This window comes from Lithobates pipiens, unplaced genomic scaffold, assembly GCF_037356315.1.
Source record: "Lithobates pipiens isolate NorthernLeopardFrog02 unplaced genomic scaffold, aLitPip1_a1.2 Scaffold_27, whole genome shotgun sequence".
Taxonomy (NCBI): Eukaryota; Metazoa; Chordata; class Amphibia; order Anura; family Ranidae; genus Lithobates; species Lithobates pipiens.
Window position 1 is genome coordinate 194,497,987 of NW_027507788.1, and position 21,549 is coordinate 194,519,535.

At 41.8% G+C, this 21,549-nt stretch overlaps 1 protein-coding gene and 1 long non-coding RNA gene across 9 annotated transcripts in view; one reads left to right on the plus strand and one right to left on the minus strand.

Annotated features, from left to right (window-relative positions):
- Positions 1-15,859, plus strand: part of AGRN (agrin) — a 713,847-nt gene extending 697,988 nt beyond the window's left edge. For all 8 annotated transcript variants that reach the window (XM_077458091.1, XM_077458095.1, XM_077458096.1 and 5 more), the window contains 2 exons: positions 2,528-2,631; positions 10,093-15,859. In XM_077458091.1, the coding sequence (XP_077314217.1) occupies positions 2,528-2,631; positions 10,093-10,250 (262 nt within the window). In that variant the 3' untranslated portion in view covers positions 10,251-15,859. The remainder of the gene's footprint in view (positions 1-2,527; positions 2,632-10,092) is intronic.
- The window catches only part of LOC143934451 (uncharacterized), a 170,411-nt gene that overhangs the window by 21,088 nt on the left and 127,774 nt on the right, over positions 1-21,549 (minus strand). The window lies entirely within an intron of this gene.

The following is a 21,549-nucleotide window of genomic DNA, read 5'->3' on the forward strand; positions in this document are numbered from 1 at the left end:
GGTCTTCAGCTCGTCTGAATTGTTGGGTCTGGTGTCTCATCTTCCTCTTGACAATAGCCCACAGATTCTCTATAATATTATTATTATTATTATGCATGATTTATATAGCGCAGGTCCTGGGAGGAGCAGATGAAGTTGGTGATTTTATGGGATTTAGGTCAGGCAAGTTTGCTGGCCAATCAAGCACAGTGATACCATGATCATTAAACCAGACATTGGTACTTTTGGCAGTGTGGGCAGGTGCCAAGTCCTGCTGGAAAATGAAATCGGCATCTCCATAAAGCTGGTCAGCAGAGGGAATCATGAAGTGCTCTAGAATTTCCTGGTAGAGGGCTACGCTGACTTTGGACTTGATAAAACATAGTAAACCAACGCCAACAGATGACATGGGTCCCCAAATCATCACTGACTGTGGAAACTTCACACTGGACCTCATACAACTCGGATTCTGTACCTCTCCACTCTTCTTCCAGACTCTGGGACCTTGATTTCCAAATGAAATGTAAACTTTTCCACAGTCCATGATGATTTGGGGAGCCATATCATCTGCTGGCGTTGGTCCACTGTGTTTTATCAAGTCCAAAGCCAGCGTAGCCCTCTACCATGAAATCCTAGAGCACGTCATGCTTCCCTCTGCTGACCAGCTTTATGATAATGCGGATTTCATTTTCCAGCAAGACTTGGCACCTGCCCACAATGCCAAAAGTACCAATAATATAATATAATTACTATAATTATTATCATAGGTGTATTTTAAATGACAGACAGAATATCAACCAAAAATTCTCATAAAAATGTTATAAAGTGAGTTGCAGTTCAGTGAGCAAAAAAAGTATTTTATCCCCTACCAACCAACAATAATTCTGGCTCCCACAGACTGGCTACAGTATGTGCTCATGTGGTACACAGATTAGTCCTGTCAATTTAAGAAAGTGCTCCTAACGACAACTCGTTATGTGTACAATAGACACTTTTCCACAGAATCTCTTTCTTCCATTCAAACCCACTATCATGGGCAAGACCGAAGAGCTGTCAAAGGATGTCAGGGACAAGATTGTGAATCTACAAAAGTTTGGAATGGGCTACAAGACCATCAGCAAGAAGCTTGGTTAGTAGGAGACAACTGTTGGGGTGATTATTTGCGAATGGAAGAAATACAAAATAACCATGAATTGCTCCATGCAAGATTTCGCCTCATGGGGTAAGGACGATCATGAGAAAAGTGAAGGGATCAGCCCAGAACCACACGGGAGGAGCTTGTGAATGATCTCAAGGCAGTTGAGACCACAGTAACCAAACCATTAGTAACACAATATGCCACCATGAATTGAAAGCCTGCAGCGCTCGCAAGGTCCCCCTCCTCAAGAAGGCATGTGTATAGGCCCATCTGAAGTTTGCCAGTGAACATCTAAATGATTCGGAGAAGGTTTGGGAGAAAGTGCTGTAGTCTGATGAGACCAAAATTTAGCTCTTTGGCATCAACTCGATTTGCCGTGTTTGGGGGAAGAAATATGCTGACTATGACCCCAAGAATGCCATCCCTACAGTCAAGCACAGAGGTAGAAACATAAATGTGCTTTAGGGCTGTTTCTCTGCTAAAAGGTACAGGCTGACTTTGCCCAATTGAGGGGTCAATGGATGGGGCAATGTATTGTAAATACTTGGATGAGAACCTTCTTCCCTCAGCCAGAACACTGAGATGGGTCGTGGATGGGTCTTCCAGCATGACAATGACCCAAAACATACCGCAAAAGGAGTGGCTCAAGAAGAAGAACATTAAGGTCATAGAGTGGCCTAGCCACTCTCCATGCCTTAATCCTATAGAAAATGTATGAAGGGAGCTGTAACTTTGAGTTTACACGTGACAGCCAAGAAACCCTAAGGATTTCAAGAAGATCTGTAAAGAAGAGTGGGAAAAAATCCCTCATGAGATGTATGCAATCCTTGTAACTACAAGAAACGTCTTACCCCCATGCTTGCCAACAAGGGTTTCTCCACCAAGTACTAAGTCATGTTTTACTTGGGGATTAAATACTTATTTTACTCGCTGAACTGCAATTCAATTTATAACATTTGTATCATGTGTTTTTCTCGATTTTTGGTTGATGTTCTGTCTCTATCATTTAAAATACTACACTGTGATATGATAAATATATACATATATATATACACATTTTATTTTAATTTTATTGTTAATTTTTTTGGAGGAATTCAAGAACAAGGTTAAATTTTTCGGGGTGTGCAACATTCTTAGATATTCCCTACACCATAGCAAATCTTCACTTTTTGAGTTTGGGTCTACTTTATGCACCATATAAGCTCACTCCCTTTTATACTGATTTAATGGCAGCAGGAATAAAAAGAGACTATAGTTAAATTCTACCACCTTTGAGTAGCACTGTCCAAGGCAAATGGGTGGTTTGCTATATATCTAGGTTGTGCAGAAATTGAGGAAAATTAATTTCACTATTATGATTTTAAAAAGGGGAAGGTCTTCTGCTAATTTTTTCTTAACCCTGTCTTCTAGAAATAACAGAGATGGCATCTTACAAGTTGGCAATGAGGCACCAGTTTTTGGTTCATCTCCGTTTGGGTCCAAACATCTAGATACTGATGGAGCCTTATGGCTGGGTAAGTCATGTTATATAATTGCAATGAGAAAATTGACAACTATCTTGTTACGTGTTAGTATTAATTTTCATTCATAAACATACAGTATTTTATGTGACCTTCACACTTCTTAAGGTTAGTGGCTCCTTATTTAAATGACTATATTTTTTAAGTAAACTTGTAGATTCCCCCTTTGCTGCTATTTGTTTATCAGGCCTTTTAATCCACATACTTGTTGAGAAACCTGACTTTCTGGGATAGGCCACATAGAATGTCAGTTGGTCTGAGCAAGCCACTATATATACACTATGCTGAAGTAGAGCCTGCAACCCAAGCTGTATGGAAACAGAGTTGGGAAATATGGAAGATGTCCCATTAAAATATATATTTACAATCATTTACATAAAACTAAATTAGTTAACACTTTTGTTGTGTTTTTTTTTTGAAGATCAAATTCTTACATAAAACTGTCCCCGAACTGTCATTTTATTTAAAGAAGAATAGCCAAAGCGTTTTTGACTATGGATCACAGGAGTGCAGTTCGTTCTGCACTGTGACCTGTTTTCAGCCAATAGCAGGTGAAAGTCCACTGTTGGCTGACATCCCCGAGCTGATTCAGGCTCTGAAAAGATATGGTCGGGATCCACCCAGATGCCTGGACTGGCAACTGGTTCAGCCTTTTAGCGAGCAGCTGAAACCCTGATCCAGCCGCTCCCCGCCCTGCACAGCCTAGCGCTCCAGTGAGTGCTGGAGGGGCTGAGCAGAGAGTCAGTGACTGACAGTCACCAGCTCTCTGCAACCTGAAGACCAAGGGCTGAGTGATCAGTGGTCTTTGATTGCTCAGTTCTTGGTCTTAGAACTGTTGTGGAACCGATTCTGCATCTACCGATAACCATACTTCTCTATTAACCGATTCAGCCATTCATGACCAGCCAACTCTAATTGTAACACTATTAAAATAATAGTAAAGTGATCAGCACAGGACAAAAATATGGTCAGCCTAAAACAGCATTCACAGTGATCAGTTATTGTACCAAGAAGTGTATTAACTATAGACAATGAGTGCCGGATGTAAAATCATTACAATAATACCTTAATGCATTCATGTCACAAAACATGAACCCTATACAGGCGGTAAAATAAGCGATTACCTGGCTGGTTCCAGGAGTTTAGGCTTCTTTTTCTTCTAGAGATACCAACACTGTTGCTGTCTGACACTTCCGGGTGTTTCAGATAACACGTCCCCCAAGCTGCACTGTGGTTCCTACTACTATGTCACTACTAGGTTCTGTCCTGTAGTGATGTAGCAGCCAGCAGAAGGAACCACAGTGCCAGCCAATGGACAGGTAAGTGTTGATTTGTTACTTTTTTTTATAGGCTGCCCTTGCTCTAAGTTTTTCAGTATAGTGACAAGAACATTTTAAATCTAATTAAAACATGTATTAACAAAGTAGTACTACCGGTATATAGAAGGAATAACAACAGAGACACGATAATGCAAAATCTTGATATTCTACATAAAATAAATTCCATATTTCATATACTCATTACCAAATTTGTGTTGCAGACCATGTAAGACTGATATTGTCTGTAAATGTTAATTATAAATAGAATTTTTGCAGACTGAAAATCAGTAGGATAAAATACTGCTGTATCATTATGGAATTTGTATATTGCAGTCCTTCTGTTGTATGGTATAAACTGTCACCAGCGTGATAGCTAATACCTTCCAGGTTTACTCAGTATACCAACGTACTCGTGTTCTGTCAAGTCAGGACAGGATTGAGTGATGTCTGCCATACTTAGACGTCTAGGGATACAGGGACTTTCCAGTCTCACCAGTTCCACAGATAGAGATCATGTCAAGAGAAATACAATCTGACTAGATGTGTGTATCTACACTAAGCAGTACAGGTGTGTAACCCAGCAGTCGCTATCTCCACACCTGTTGTGGAATTGGTTGTGATGTCCTGTATTCTATTAAAAGAAAGCTACCAAAATGTTTTCAGTGGAAGAAAACTAGTATGAACATATGTGCAAATAATACTTTGTTCCATGTATTTCTAAAATTTCAGTGTCTGAGAGCAGGCCCTACGACCCCCAGCCCACAGCTGCCATTTATCTGAAGCTGTACCAGTTAATGTCACTGAGGGCACACAACACAAACAGAATAGGAAAGCAGTGGGGAAAATATGAGCATGTGCTGTATATATGCCCTATATATCCCTCTTTGCCTAGAGCACTTGGGTGAAATGCACCTGACAATCTCAATGAAGATCTGATTGTTTTAACCACTTGCTTACTGGGCACTTAAACCCCCCTCCTGCCCAGACCAATTTTCAGCTTTCAGCGCTGATGCACTTTGAATGACAATTGCGCGGGCATACAACACTGTACCCAAATGAAATTTTTATCATTTTTCTTCCCACAAATAGAGCTTTCTTTTGGTGGTATTTAATTAGAGCTGGGAGTTTTATTTTTTTGCTAAACAAAAAAAAGATGCAAAATAAAAATAAAAAATAAAATCATGTAACAATATAACAATAGTTTGTTATAAAATTTTGCAAACAGGTTATTTTTCTCCTTCATTGAAGTGCGCTGATGAGGCGGCACTGGTGGGCACTGATAGGCTGCACTGATAGGCTGCACTGGTGGGCACTGATAGGCATAGTTAAGGCGGCACTAATAGGCACAGATAAGGTGGCACCGATAGGCACAGATAAGGCAGCACTGATGGGAAAAGATGGGCACAGATAAGATGGCACGGATGGGTGGCACTGATAGGTACCACTGATAGGTGGCACTGATAGGTGGCACTGCTGGGCACTGATGGGCACTGGTAGATGACACTGATGGGCACGGATATGTGGCACTGGGGTGCAGCACCGTTGTTGAGGCAGATTGTGGGCACTGATGGGTGGCACTGTGGGCACTGATGGGTGGCACTATGGACACTGATGGGGGGCACTTTTTTTTATTACTGAGGTGGCACTGGCAGGGGGCAGGTGGGCACTGGTAAGCTGGCCGTGATCGGGACGAACGTCCCGATCACGGCTGCTGGTGATCGGCTTTTCTTTTCTCCTCACGCTGTCAGCGCGATGAGGAAAAAGAGCCGATTGCCGGCTCCGTTGTATCACATGATCAGCTGTCATTGGCTGACAGCTGATCACATGGTAAGGGGTCGGGATCGACACCTTGCTTCGATCCGTGATCAGGCGAGTCTCATAGACTCGCTGATCACGGGGCGCGCAGGCCGCTCGTGCACGGGAGAACGTCAATAGACGTTGTCCCAGCAAAGGAGGTCCGCGCTGTAGCCGTCATTTGGCTATAGCGCAGATCCCTAGTGGTTAAGAGATTTCTACACTAAATGTGCAATTCCCTATTTATTGGCCATAGAGAAAGCCATGTATATATATATATATATATATATATATATATATATATATATATATATATATATATATACAGTGTGTGAGAGTGTGTGTGTGTGTGTATATATATATATATATATATATATATGGAATAAAATTATACAAGCACAAAAAAATTGTTAAAATATAAACAGCTGCTGAACACTCGAGGCAAAATTTACAAATAAAAATCACAGGCAATAATAGTGCAGCGCTAAATATCCCCATTAATACATCTCCTCATCCAATAAATCAATACATGAGATATAGTTATTGGAAAGGAAAAAACATAAAAAGCTCATATAGAAATCAGGATTCAAAGTGACAACGTGCATCAACGAAGACTGAAAATCGGTGCCGGAAGTGTGACCTCCACCATAAGACACTCTTTGCCCCTCATGATAGGACCCCTGAGTCAACAAAACGGTCAAAAAGGCAGTCCATTACGGGCAAGATCCTGGAGAGTAGCGATAAACCCCTTCAGAGTGCAAAGCACATGGATCACCCCATCAGCTCATATACAGGGCATTGCAGCATAAGATCATCAGTGTCCCAATATCCAGATATATGCAAAAAAATAAATAAAATAAAAAACAGGAAATATCAATGCTCTCTGCAGGCATGTATTTAATATGATAAAAAGGAAGAAACACACTTGCATACACTTCCATTAAGTGCCAGCAAAAAAGTGTTCTGTCACAAATAAAACACATGGCGTTAGCATGAGGAGACGGCCACGGGTGACGTCAATCCCTCTCGCACGCGTATCGTCCCAAGGAGCAGGCCTTCATCAGCGTATCGCTTCACTTCAGTCTTCATTGATGCACATTGTCACTTTTTGGAATCCCAATTTCTATATGAACTTTATGATTTTTCTTTTTCGAATAACTATATCTTTCATGTATTGCTTTATTGGATGATGAGCTGCATTCATTGTGATAATTAGAGCTGCACTACTCTTTGTAAAATATATACAGTATCTCACAAAAGTGAGTACACCCCTCACATTTTTGTAACTATTTTAATATATCTTTTCATGTGACAACACTGAAGAAATGACACTTTGCTACAATGTAAAGTAGCGAGTGTACAGCTTGTATAACAGTGTAACTTAGCCGTCCCCTCAAAATTACTCAACACACAACCATTAATGTCTACACCACTGGCAACAAATATGAGTACACCCCTAAGTGAAAATGTCAAAATTGGGCCCAATTATCCATTTTCCCTCCCCAGTGTGCAAGGTCTCAGGTGTGAATGGGGAGCAGGTGTGTTAAATTTGGTGTTATCGCTCTCACTGGTCACTGGAAGTCCAATATGGCACCTCATGGCAAAAAACTCTGAGGATCTGAATAAAATAATTTTTGCTCTACATAAAGATGGTCTAGGCCAGTGATGGCGAACCTTGGCACGCCAGATGTTTTGGAACTACATTTCCCATGATGCTCTGGTACCTTGCATTGTAGTGGAGCATCATGGGAAATGTAGTTCCAAAACATCTGGGGTGCCGAGGTTTGCCATCACTGGTCTAGGCTATAAGAAGATTTCCAAGACCCTGAAACTGAGCAGCAGCACGGTGGCCAAGACCATAGAGCGGTTTAACAGGACAGGTTCCACTCAGAACAGGCCTCGCCTTTTTGGACCAAAGAAGTTGAGTGCATGTTCTCAGCATCATATCCAGAGGTTGTCTTTGGAAAATAGACATATGAGTGCTGCCGGCATTGCTGCAGAGGTTGATGGGTGGGGGGGTCAGTCTGTCAGTGCTCAGATCATACGCCGCACACTGCATCAAATTGGTCTACATGGCTGTCGTCCCAGAAGAAAGCCTCTAATAAAGATGATGCACACGAAAGCCTGCAAAGTTTGCTGAAGACAAGCAGACTAAGGACATGGATTACTGGAACCATGTCCTGTGGTCTGATGAGACCAAGATAAAGGTATTTTTCCAGATGGGGTCAAGCGTGTGTGGCGGCAACCAGATGAGAAGTACAAAGACACGTGTGTCTTACATGGTGGTGGGAGTGTCATGGTCTGGAAAGCTACAGTTCATTGAGGGAACCATGAATGCCAATGTGTACTGTGACACGTGTGCTCATATTTGTTGCTAGCGGTGTAGACATTAATGGTTGTGTGTTGAGTTATTTTGAGGGGGCGGCCAAGTTACACTGTTATACAAGCTGTACACTCACTACTTTACATTGTAGCAAAGTGTCCTTTCTTCAGTGTTGTCACATGAAAAGATATAATAAAATATTTACAAAAATGTGTATATATATATATATATATATATATATATATATATATATATATATATATATATATATATATATATATATATATATATATATATATATATAAAAATATATGCACACTTTTTTTTTTGCAGGTAAACAAATTTGAATTTATTTATTTTTTTGGAGCCTGTAAAGCATTGCACCAGCGATCAACAGACCTCCTTAAGATCTTTCTGTGTGCCCCATATCCCCTATGGGCAAGCAGATACACTGACAGGAAGAATCAACAAACTACTACGTCGCTCCACAGCGATGAAAAAGGACTATCTGAATAAAACTGCTGTAAAGGTGTACCACATCCCAGGAAAATTGAACTAGAGAACCCCCTATATATGGGACTTTGTAGGTACTACCATGTCAAAATTTATAGAAAAATATATATTATATAATATTATTTGTATAATACATTTTATATTTTTCTATAAATTTTGACATGGTATTACCTACAAAGTCCCATATATAGGGGGTTCTCTATCTCCACACGATGAATAACCTGGCCGTGTGGGGGGAGCCCTGCATGACCGCACTGATTTCAAAAAGTGACAGCTAGTATGAGGGAACTTCTCCCCTGTCACAGGGAGTGGGCACTCTATAAACAGTTGGAACATATTCCTATAAGTGAACGTATCCTTTAACCACTTCAATACAGGGCACTTTCACCCCCTTCCTTCCCAGCCCAATTTTCAGCTTTCAGCGCTCTAGCGCTTTCAGTGACAATTGCGCGGTCATGCTACACTGTACCCAAATGAAATTGTTATCATTTTGTTCGCACAAATAGAGCTTTATTTTGGTGTTATTTATTCACGACTCCGTTTTTTTTTTTTGCGATATAAGCGCAAAAAAAGCGGAAATTTGGGAAAAAAACAATATTTTCTTTTTTCTATTTGAAAAGAAATCCAATAAAATCAAATTTTGTCATAAATTTAAGCCAAAATGTATTCTGCTACATGTTTTTGGTAAAAAAAATTCCGTTAAGTGTATAATAATTGGTTTGTGTGATCACGGACATATGTACGCAAATGATCATGTACATATGTGTGCAGGTGATCACGTACATATGTGTGCAGATAATCATTGGGACATGTGATTTTAGTGGGACATATGTGGGGGACATGTTTTTATTATTAGGGACATGTGTTTTTATTATTTGGGGACATGTATGTTTTGGGGACATGTGTGTTTTGGGGACATATGTGGGGACTGTGTTTTCACTGTGTGGTGTGTTGTGTGTTTACACTACACTGATGATCAGTGAGTAAAAAGCTGTGAAAAGCAGCCCATACTCACTGATCATCAGCCGGCTGCAGCGTTCTGCTCTCCTCTTCTCAGCGGTGACTTCCGTGTGAGGAGAGGAGAGCCGATTGCCTAGCAACCGGCTGTTTGTTTACATCACATGACGGCCGTGATTGGACACGGCCGTCATGTGATCAGGAGGGCCAATCACAGAGCCCTCCTGCCGATCTGAGATGTGCCGTGTCCGGGTGACACGAGCACATCGGGATCGCGCCGCTGCGCGGGCGCGCGCGCGATCCCGCTGCTCCTGAAGGACGTTCCTGAACGTCCTATCAGGAGCAGGCGGCTCCCACCCGGCCGTATATATACATTGGCCGGGTGGGAAGTGGTTAAAGGCAAAAGATCTTGTGGTATGCTGTACCTAGTTGAGAAACAAATGTATGGCTCTGTTGTAGCATCATGTGATTTAATGGGAAATGTATACTTTATAATTCTGTGGCTCAGCCCATTGTCTAATATATATCATTCTTCATCTCCATCTACAGGTGGTGTAGAGAAGCTGAGTGTCTCCTACAAGCTACCCAAAGCGTATAGCACTGGCTTCATTGGGTGCATGAAGGATGTTCTCATTGACCGGAAGGAGCTACACCTTGTGGAAGATGCAGAGAATAGTCCCCCTATATTATACTGCTCAGCCAAATAATCTGGAGACTTACTTACCTTCCTCCTTTCTAGCCTACCCCCTTTCCCTCCTCTCCCCACCCATTCACTGCTGTAATTATTTTCTATTTTTGTAAACTTATTGCTTTTTATATTTTGTGTGTGGGGGGAGGAAGGAGAAGGCAGTGTCTGTATCTGTGTGAATGAGTTCAAATACTGCAACCAGACCAAAATCCAATGGGGGGGGGGGGGGGGGGGGGGGGTACAGTGGTTACATAATGGAGAGGTTAGACAAACTTGCAGGTAATACGTGAGAACTGGTTTACCTCCACAAGGGCCTTATTCAAGTCAAATCAGGGATTACTGGGGGAGATATAAGATATTTTATATTGAAGAGCTAAATTACTTTAATAATTGGGTTAGCTGAATCTCTGCTAAACCCGTGATGATGGTTGCAGCATTTTGCCTTTGGTGTGTATGAGTGCATGCGTTTTGAGATGTGTGATGTGATGCTGCTTCAGCTGTACCCACTCAACAGTGAGAGATACCTTTGTTATGGGTTGGATGATGTCCCCACCGCTGGCTGCTTTGCATTCCCAAGATAAAATATTATCGTAAGGAAAGAAGAGGAGATAAGGAGTCTCTGTGGTAATAATGTGGCCTTCTTGTTCGAATCATGTTCTGTTTTGCAAGAAATTCCCTTGCCCATGAGCATCCCTATACCTCTTCCATATCATTCTGCCCCCATAGGGGTGTCTACAATATAAACGTCCAGTCATACATTCCTTTTTTTTTTTTTTTTTCCGTGGGTTTGACTTAGAACAACCCCTGTTGTACTTGTAGTGGCCAAAACCAATTGGGGGGAGGGGGTGGAGGACAACTTTTCAATCCTCCAAATCCACTTGTATATTAACCCTGGAAGGTGGCTTTTGGTTTTATAAAGCCCCATGAATTTGTGTAGAAGTTTCCTTGGCTTACTCGGTAGTATAGTGCTAAGGAATGGTATAATCCCTTCTAGGACAGGGTTTTAATAAAATGCTGGAGGAGATTATTTTATTTTACTGGTTTTTAGTTGTTTGACATACACTGTCTTTTCTTTTTCGGAAGCATTTGTTTAACCCTTATCTCTAACCAACTCACATCTAGTGGCCATTAGAAAGGTTCCGGAGGGTTGAATGTATCATTGGTGATTGAAACACGGTAGCTTTTTTTAACTAGACCTACTGGGACAGATATAGTTTCAGTACTAGCCAACAAGAGGCTTAGATGCAGTGGCATTTGTTAATTAAGGAAGAAATCTTTTCAACCCCTTTGAGTAAACAGCTTACAAAAATGTCTGTGTAGAGCTTTTGTTTTAATATTGAGCATTATTTAAGACTGATGTGATAGATAGCTGCAGGATGAATAGCTACGGGACAAGCCATACACATCAGGATTTCTCTTGTTCAGCCTTAAACAGCGTGGGTGGAGGAATCTCCTCTGCCAGATACTGTATTCTTACAGCAGGTGCTCCCATGGCTGTCAGAAGTTACTGCAGCTAATTGACTTCAGCAGAGAATTTTCTGCCAGGCTCCTTAGATTGTCAGATCAACGTTTGTTGAGTTGAGTGGCCGACGGGGCTAACATTTCAGCTGATTAAGCAGCATTTAGACACAATTGGGGCCATCTATGGCCAGTATAAAACAATGCAACAGACAATGCTTTCCAGAATGGTTCTGTAGAAGGTCTAGGTGCCCAGAGCAACTACTCACAGGAGAGATCACTTTGTTAGAAGCAGAACACAGAGATCTCTTAAAGTGATACTAAAGCCTCAGTTTCCTACTCTGTGTAGTGGTTTTGCACAAAGCAGCCAAGATCCTCTTCTTGGGTCCCACTTCTGTTTTCCTGCCTCCCTTTGGGTGCCCCCACAGCAAGCAGCTTCTTATGGGGGCATCCAAGCTGTTCCGCAGCTCCTTTTATTCATTCAGACATGGAGCCACAGCCCACCCCCCCCCTCTCTCTCCTCATTAGTTTACTGGCTTTGATTGACAGCAGTAGGAGCCAATGGCACTTTGCTGCTGTCTCAGCCAATGAGAAGAGAGAATCATGGGCAGTGAAGCTCTCCTGCAACATTGCTGGATCGAGATGAGCTCAGGTAAGTATTAGGGGGGTTGAGGGGGAGCTCCTGCACACAGAAGGCTTTTTATCTTTATGCAACGAATGCATTAAGATAAAAAAAATATTCTGCCTTTACAAATACTTTAAAGGGATTGTAAAGATAAAATTTTTATTTTTTAAAAATAACAAACATGTTATACTTACCTCCACTGTGCAGCTCGTTTGGCACAGAGTGGCCCCCGAACCTGCTCTTCTGGGGTCCCTCGGCGGCTGTCTCTGCTTCCTTCCTCAGATGCTTCTCACGTTCATGCGAGCTCCCTCGCATGGTGAGAAGCATCTGCGGGCACGCTCCCGTGATACAGCCGGTGGCTATATCCGCTCGCTGTATCACACGGCCCCGCCCCCCCCGGCACTCCGCGTCAGTGTATGTGATTGACAGCAGCACGAGCCAATGGCTGCTCTGCTTTCCATCCATCCACTCCAGCCAAACAGCGGCCAGGCTGAGTGGTCAATAGGAAGTCGAGGACGAGCGCGGGACTTTCAAGGGGTCAGGTAAGTAAAACGGGGGGACTGGGGGCGCAGGCACTGTCAGATGTTTTTTCACCTTAATGCATAGAATGCATTAAGGTGAAAAAACATTTACCTTTACAACCCCTTTAACAGTAACACACTGTGTGTACAGGTATACGCAAGTAGTTGCTTTTAAAACATCCTTTAGACCACACGTTGTTGCGGTGTGTTACTGCATGCACGTTTAAAGTGCATAATTTCATGTGTTAAGAAATGTTGCATTAGGGTAACTTTTATTTTAAATGTGCTGCCAACTGACTACAATGCAGGAAAAATCAGCCAGGGACTTTTTCCTTCAGTGCCGCACACAACACAACACATAGATGGTTTCTATCTGTGCTTTGCAGTACATGTATGCTGAGGTACGCTTGCAAGGTGTGTTGCGGCGCCATTCAATGCATAGTTGTGTAGCCAATCTTACACAAGATCTGGCACAGAAATCGATTATTTTTTTGCAAGGGATAAAAAGAAATTTTTTTTTTAGTTAAAAGGCCACAATCTGACTGAAAGCAATAATCGGCTAAAAAATCTTACTGTATAAATTCCAGAGTGACTTAAAAAACATGTTTCTAAAGTGTAGGGCCATAGAATTGAGATATTCAATTAAATACACAGTGCATCACATTACACTAAAAACCCCACATTGTTTGCTTTATAAGAAGTGCTAAAGTTGGGTTAAACAAATGATACAAAAATATATTTAATTTTTCAGAATGATTGTATTTTTTTAATTGCCACTCTGATCATTTTCGAAAACTGTCATATTTTGGTTAATGCTTAAAAATGCTGTTTTTACTTCTGGAGTCTTAATACTCCTTCCTCATAAGCTACACTGTCTCCTGAGACTCTTTTTTTTTTTCTATGAGCACATAGCAGGAACTATACAAACACAAAGGAAGAACGTGACCTGAAAGAAATATCTGTGAAGTCATTGGTTACCATTTACATTTGCTCCAGATTTAATAAATTCCCCCTATGAATCTAGAAAGTGCATTGATGAAAATGTGACAAGTACTTTTTTAAAGAGCTACTCCGTGAATAGTTAAATAAAGCCATAGTAGGAGGGAAAGTACACCACCATAGTGTACATTTACCTGCGGCCCACCTTTTTCTAGATCAGGAGCTCTGAAGCAGTGTGCACTATTGTCTCACACTTCCAGCAGATTGTTTGAATGTTCAGCCCCATAGAAATCAGTAGAGTTGTGGCTTTTCTCTAGATGTAGTGCAGAGTTCAGGGTAAACTATGTGTTCCACATACCTCCCACAATGCTTTTATTTATTCCTTTTTTGATGTTGAGTACAAGTCAGTGGCGCTCATGATTCCACATCATACATCTGTAAGTATTTGCAGAATTATACTCTTATGTTTAAAGAAGAAGCAGAATGAACTGTCTACTTCAATTTCAGAAACAGGATTTGAATCTAATTGAATGAAGATATTGTTTTGTATCTGATGAACTGGAAATATTGCTGTAAATACCCCCATTTAACACCAGTTAGTTGTGTATCAGTTGAGGGATAAATATAATATTCTTATACTTGTGTGAGTGTGTGTGCCCGATCCTTCTCCCTGGCTTGTCTGTAATTCTACCACATGATCCATTCTGAAAATATATATATATTTATATGCAGTAAATTCCTCTTGTATGCACAACTCATCGACATTACCGGAGAACAGAAGCTGCACATTTCTGCATTCATTATCATTTCTTATAAACATATTCTATAAATCTCTTTTCAACAGAATTTGGATGGGATGGAGTGGCCAATGAACTCCCGTCAAACCCTTTCAGCGGCAATTTAGCTATGTGTCTCTGTGGATTTTTCCTACATTTTGGATACCAATGGCATTTCAAGTTATCCTGTATCATTGCCATTGGTAACTGAGCCCATTTTTTTTCATAGGTTACATAATAAAGAAAAAAAAGCTGTGGAAACTTTTTGTTGGTGCTATTTGTGTACATACCAGACCAAAAGTATTTAAGGGGGGCTTCTCTGACTACAGGTATAAAGGGCATTACAGAATGAACCATAAGCCACCACCTTCTACTGGCTGTAAGAGGTGCATACAAGTGGAATTGATTGTGTATGGAGCTAGTAGCGTGTGTCCTAGTGAGGACAGTTCACTTTAGCTTAGGATGAGTGGGGGTGGAGTGGATTGAATTGTGTATTACCAAGGGCTTAGAGTACTTTATTCAAGGTGTGCCAGTGAACAAAAACCAGAAGACCACCATACCCAGGTGTCTCTGATCAGTAACCACATGATGCCCTTTGATGATACATATGACATCGTTTTAGCTTTAGGTGATCATGCAATAGAATTTTTACAATTTGGGGGAACAGAGCAGTGTGGCAAGCAGCTTTTGAGAGTTACGATGTTTGAGGGATCATATATTTTTCCATGTTGGACCCTGCTCCCAAAGTTCATACAGGTGACCGGACTTCCTGTCACCTACAGTGTCTATAATCAGGATTACAAAGCCACCAATTTCTTCCTGGCTGCAATAGATAGGGAATACATTAAAAAAAAAAGCCATGGGAGGATGGTGGTCAGCTTGGCAGCAAGACAAACAGTGGTCAATAGAGGCTCTTATGGTTTACACATGAGAAAATTATGTTGACCACTGAAGCTGTAGAAGACAATAAAATAATCCCATCCTGTGTTTTTATCCTGCCATATGACCATTCATGTATCCAACACAGTTCATTTTGTGTACAATTACATTCAGTTTCTGTTTTTTTCCTGGTTTACTAGCATTTATATCCAAAATGTACAAAATGATTGTTTGTCTGTTTTTACATTTTAATTTATGTCTGTCAATACATCACAATTCTAGGGTAGTGATCCTGCTGTGATCTGCTGTTAGGGGTCTTGGAGTACAGTGCACAGTATACAGTACAGCATGTTATAACCATTACTAACTTTATTACTTGTCTTTTGTCCACTCACCACAAAATAAAGTCTGAAAACTATTTAAAAATAAATCATGTGTCTTCTCATTGACTATCTATGTTCTTTCAGTTCTGCTCCAGACAACCACTAAGGCCAGTTCACACCAGAAAGCAGTGCCAGAAAATGCACGTTACATAAAATAGTACAATGCGATCAGGTTCCTGTGTGTTTTTTAAAAAGTAATACATGCACTACTTTCGGTGCATTCAAATGAATGGTCTGAAATTGCACTGCACCTGGATTGCATGTGAATAGCACAGGAACACAGTGGATTCATGGGGTGAACCAGTGTTCTGGCAGATAGTGTCCTGCCATCATATAGTGTCCGCCCCGTACTGCGCATGTACATTACGGAGCAGAAGAAACTTCAGAAAATCTCCGAAGATGAACGGCGCCTGCGCCATGAGTGGAGGTGGTAGCCAAACCATCCAAGTGGACATAGGGCTGGGAAAATTAGAGGGCCGCTCGCCACGCTTCGGGCTTGGCTCTTTTATATTCCAACTCTATGTCCACTTGGATGGTGGGGATAGAACCTGGACTCACGGCGCAGGCGCCGTTCATCTTTGGGTATTTTTGGAATCTGTGTATTGCTCATGCGCAGTACACAGCGGACACTATCCGATGGGGGACAGTATATGATAGGACACCGGCTAAGATCCGTCAACACTATCCAGGTTTTTGTTTTGTTTAATGATATAGAGAAGTGTTACAGCTTCAGTCACTTTCTGCCCCAGTAACATTCTGTTAAATACACACAGGGTTGGAAACATATTTAAAAATTGAGATCAATCTCAACTGGTGCCACTGCCCATAGAAACCGATCAGCATCGAATGACTGGCTGCACTCCAGTAGAGACAAACTTTGTCTCTGGCAATATTTATTAAAGAAAGAAAGTCTGCAACCTTCTCCTTTTTTCTTTTTTTAAACACGATTTTGACATTGGCAACTTCACTTCAGAGATTCCTGTGCCAGTGAAGGAGAAATATCTAAAACTCGAACAAAAAAGTTTGGCTAGAGTTGGGTTTTAATAAAAACTTATAGAACTGCTACTTTGTCATGTTGTGGGTCCGCAAGTACCTGTGTAGTGTATTGTTGAGTATTGGTGTCAGAAAGCTAGTTGTTAGGTAATTTGGACAGGGTATAATGCCCAATCCTCATTAAATTGGTAGGTACGATGCACGGCGGGTGTGGAAATGTGACTCGGTGTACATCTTGCGGCATGTATGTCCTTGATTATCTAATCAAGGGTGAATACTGCTGTGCAAAATGTAAGCACATAGTTTCCCTGGAAGCCCAGGTTCTTTATCTAGGGAAGAAACTGTCAGCACTGAGAAGACCCTCCATATTAAAGGAGAGCCGGGAACGTACCCGGCAGGTGCCAGCACAGAGGCAGGTGGAGACAAGGAGGTGCTCTCCTAGCTGCCAGGGGAAGAACTCCTCCAGTGAGAGTGGGGGGAAGGGAAAGGATAGACAGATTCTGGTGGTAGGGGACTCAGTTCTCACAAGGACAGAGAGGGCAATCTGTGATAAAGACCTGAAGCACTGAACTGTATGCTGTCTACCGGGAGCTCGGGTTCGGCACATCACGGATCTAGTGGACAGATTACTGGGAGGGGCTGGGGAAGACCCGGCTGTCATGGTGCATGTTGGCAGAGTCAGAAGCAGATGGAGTGTCCTAAAGAACAATTTCAGGAACTTGGGAGCTAAATTGTGGAAAAGGACCTACAAGGTAGTATTCTCAGGCATACTGCCGGTACCTCGAGCCACACCAGGAAGACAGAGGGAGATTAGGGAAGTAAACAAGTGGCTAAGGAGCTGGTGTAGTAAGGAGGGGAAGAGATACTGTTGTACAAGGAGGATTTGGATTTTGTGGGAATTTCAGAGACCTGATTATACAGCTCTCATGATTGGCTGGCAACCATTCAAGGATATACCCTTTATCACAGGAATAGACAGGCTAAAAAGGGGGAGGGGTTTGTCTACATATCAAGAATAATGTACATGTGAATGTGAGAGATAACATCACTAAGGGAGCTAGGGAGGAGGTGGAATCCTTATGGGTAGAGCTCCAAAGGGATGAAGCTAAGGGGAAAATAATACTGGGAGTATGCTATAGGATGGGAAGTGTTATCATAATGGGGGATTTTAATTATGCAGACATAGACTGGGTGGAGGGAACCACGCATTTGTCTAAGCCCTTGTACACACGGTCGGAGATTCTGACAACCAAATCCTTCGGATTTTGTCCAAAACTGTTGCATACACACGGTCGGACAAAGTTGTTGGAAAATCAGACGTGATGGCGTTATTTCGTTATGACGGGACTACGTTCAGGCTAGTAGCCAATAGCTTTGGTGTAGGAATTTGATCTGAGCATGCGTGGCACTTTGTCCAATCGGAATTCTCTACACATGATCGGAGTATGTCCGATCGGAGCATAATACATGAAAATTTTACCAACAAGTTGGAAAACTTGGTCCGTCAGATACTCCGACGGAAACAGTCCGATGTAGACCACACACAGTCGGAATATCCGACAAAACGGTCCGATCGGACACATTCCGTCGGACTCTCCGACCGTGTGTACAAGGGCTTAGACTCGCCAGTTCATAAATGTCTTGCAGGACAATTTCATGAGTCAGATGGTAGACACACCAACTAGAAATAGAATTTCAAAAGAGCCAACTTCCCTAAACTACGAACTTTGCTACAAGGCATAAATTGGGATAAAATCTTAGGAACAAAGAACACGGAGGAGAGATGAGTTCGCTTTAAGAGCATATGAAATAAGGGCATTAGCCAGTGCATCCCATTGGGTAATAAATTTAAAAGAGCTAACAAAAGTCCTGGATGGCTTAACTCCAATGCAAAAATGCATATAAACGCAAAAGAGAAGGCCTTCAAAAAATACAAGGTTGAGGGATCATCTTCAGCATTCAGACTTTATAAACAATGCAACAAGAAATGTAAGGGTGCAATTAGGGCGGCTAAGATAGAACATGAAAGACACATATCGGAGGAGAGACAAAAAAAATCCCAATAAATTCTTTCAGTATGTAAACAGTAAAAAAGGGAGGGCAGACCATATTGGCCCCATAAAGAATGAGTAAGGACATCTGGTTACAAAGGATGGGGAGATGGCAAAGGTATTGATTTCATTCTTCTCCTAATAGGTGGGTTTCAGTAACCAGAACTGCAGTGTTTATCCTCGTGACACATCACAGGAAGCACCTCCATAGCTAACAGAGGACAGAATTAGAATTAAACTTGGGAAACTTAACATTAATAAGTCACCGGGACTGGATGGCTTGCACCTGAGGGTACTTAGTACTCAGATCATTGTTCCTAATTTTTACTGACTGGCTTTTCTCAAATCCGCTGGTACCATTCCAATGTAGCACCAATATTTAAAAAGGGCCCAATATATATTCCTTGGGAATTACAGACCAGCTAGCCTAAGATCAATAGTATGCAAGCTCTTGGAGGGGATGATAAGGGACTATATACAAGATTTTAGTAATGAAAATGGTATATCATTAGCAGTAATCAGCATGGATTCATGAAGAATCGTTCTTACCAAACCAATCTATTAACCTTCTATGAGGAGGTGAGTTGCCAACTAGATAAAGGAAGGCCCATAGACGTGGTGTATCTAGATTTTGCAAAAGCATTTGACACAGTTCCCCATAAACGTTTACTGTACAAAATAAGGTCCGTTGGCATGGACTATAGGGCGAAAACTGGCTACAAGGGCGAGTTCAGAGGGTGGTGATAATTGGGGAATACTCGGAATGGTCAGAGGTGGGTAGTGGGGTCCCACAGGGTTTTGTGCTGGAACCAATCCTATTTAATTTGTTCATAAACGACCTGGAGCATGGGGTAAACAGTTCAATCTCTATTTGTGGACGATACTAAGCTAAGCAGGGCAATAACTTCTCTGCAGGATGTGGAAACCTTGCAAGAGGATCTGAACAAATGAATGGGGTGGGCAACTACATGGAAAAAGAGGTTTAATGTAGAAAAGTGGAAAAATATGAATGCAATCTATACACTAGGGGGAGACCCTCTGAGGGAATCTAGGATCGAAAAGGACCTGAGGGGTCCTAGATGATAGGCTCAGCAATGGCATGCAATGCCAAGCTACTGCTAACAAAGCAAACAGAATACTGGTATGCATTAAAAAAGGGTTAAAGTGATAATTCTCCCACTCTACAAGACTCTGGTCCGGTCGCACCTGGAGTATGCTTTCCAGTTCTGGGCTCCAGTCCTCAGGAAGGATGTACTGAAAGTGGAACGAGTACAACAAAGGGCAACAAAGCTAATAAAGGGACTGTAGGATATTAGTTATGACAGGTTGTGAGCACTGAACTTGTTCTCTCTGGAGAAGAGATGCTTGAGAGGGGATATAATTTCAATATACAAATACCGTACTGGTGACCCCACAATAGGGATAAAACGTTTTCACGGAAGGGAGTTGAACAAGACACGTGGTCCTCCTTAACCTTAAACTACGTAGAGGGTTCTTTACTATAAGAGCGGCAAGGATGTGGAATTCCCTTCCACAGGTGGCGGTCTCTGCAGGAAGCATTGATAGTTTCAATAAACTATTATATAAGCACCTGAACAACTGCAACGTACAGGGATATACAATGTAGTACTGACACACATAGGTTGGACTACTATGTAACCATAAGGCAGCTGGTCACACTGAGTGTGTAGGCAACGAAAATTCATATCTGCAGGAAATTTGCCAGGACAATGTCAACTGTATTTGAGAAGCATGCATCCCCCTAATATTGGCGCAAAAGACCTTATAGTATATTTCTAGCTTCTCTTTTTTGTTTTGGATGCAGTAGGGAATGTTTAAGGCCTCATGCACACTGGATGTTTTTAACATCTTAGCTGTTGCGGGCGTCTGGCTTTTTTTCCCCCTGCCTCTACACCCCTCTGCATGTTAGCCTATGTGTCCATGCACACATAGGTGTTTAGAGGGAGGAAAAAAAATAAAACCCACAGCCAGCGCATCTAGGAGCAGCAGTGTTTTAGCAGGAAAAAAAATTGATGCTTGATGTGTGTAAATGCATCTAAAACGCGCATTGATGCTAGGCACATTTAGCTCCTGGGCATTTGTTCATTTATATTGCCAGAAAAAACTATTATTCTGGCCAATGAAAGGTATTGACACCCAAGTGCTTGATGCACCTAAATGCATTATACCATCCATAGGTTTTTCCTTAAAAAAAACCCTGCTGCCAGGAGGAAAGGCAACTAGGATAGATAGCAAAATGTCCTGTGTGCATGAGGCCTAGAATCCTTTTGTTTTTCTGTCTTTCTTTGATTGGGGAGATATCCCTTCACTTCGTATCTCGGTGATTCAAGGAAGTAGGAGTAAACATTTCTAAAAGGAGGGGGACAATTTGCTCTTAAAGTAAAACTAAACCCATTGATTTAACAGTTTCAAAAAACAGTTACATTCCCGTGCTGAGAGTGTGACAGTCATACTTGCCAGTTGCTTGTGCTTGCAGCCGAACTGTCAAACCATCACATGGCTGGTATAAGTGATCACATGTGCAGCATCATGGCAGGTGCAGATCAAACAGAGGCCAAAGTGGCAGCTTCCTTGGTTGAAAACAATTAGAGGGTTGTTTTCGTTTTAACCACTTGCTTTCCACTCCAGATTGAATGCTACATGGTGGCTCTCCTATGCAGGATAAGGTATAT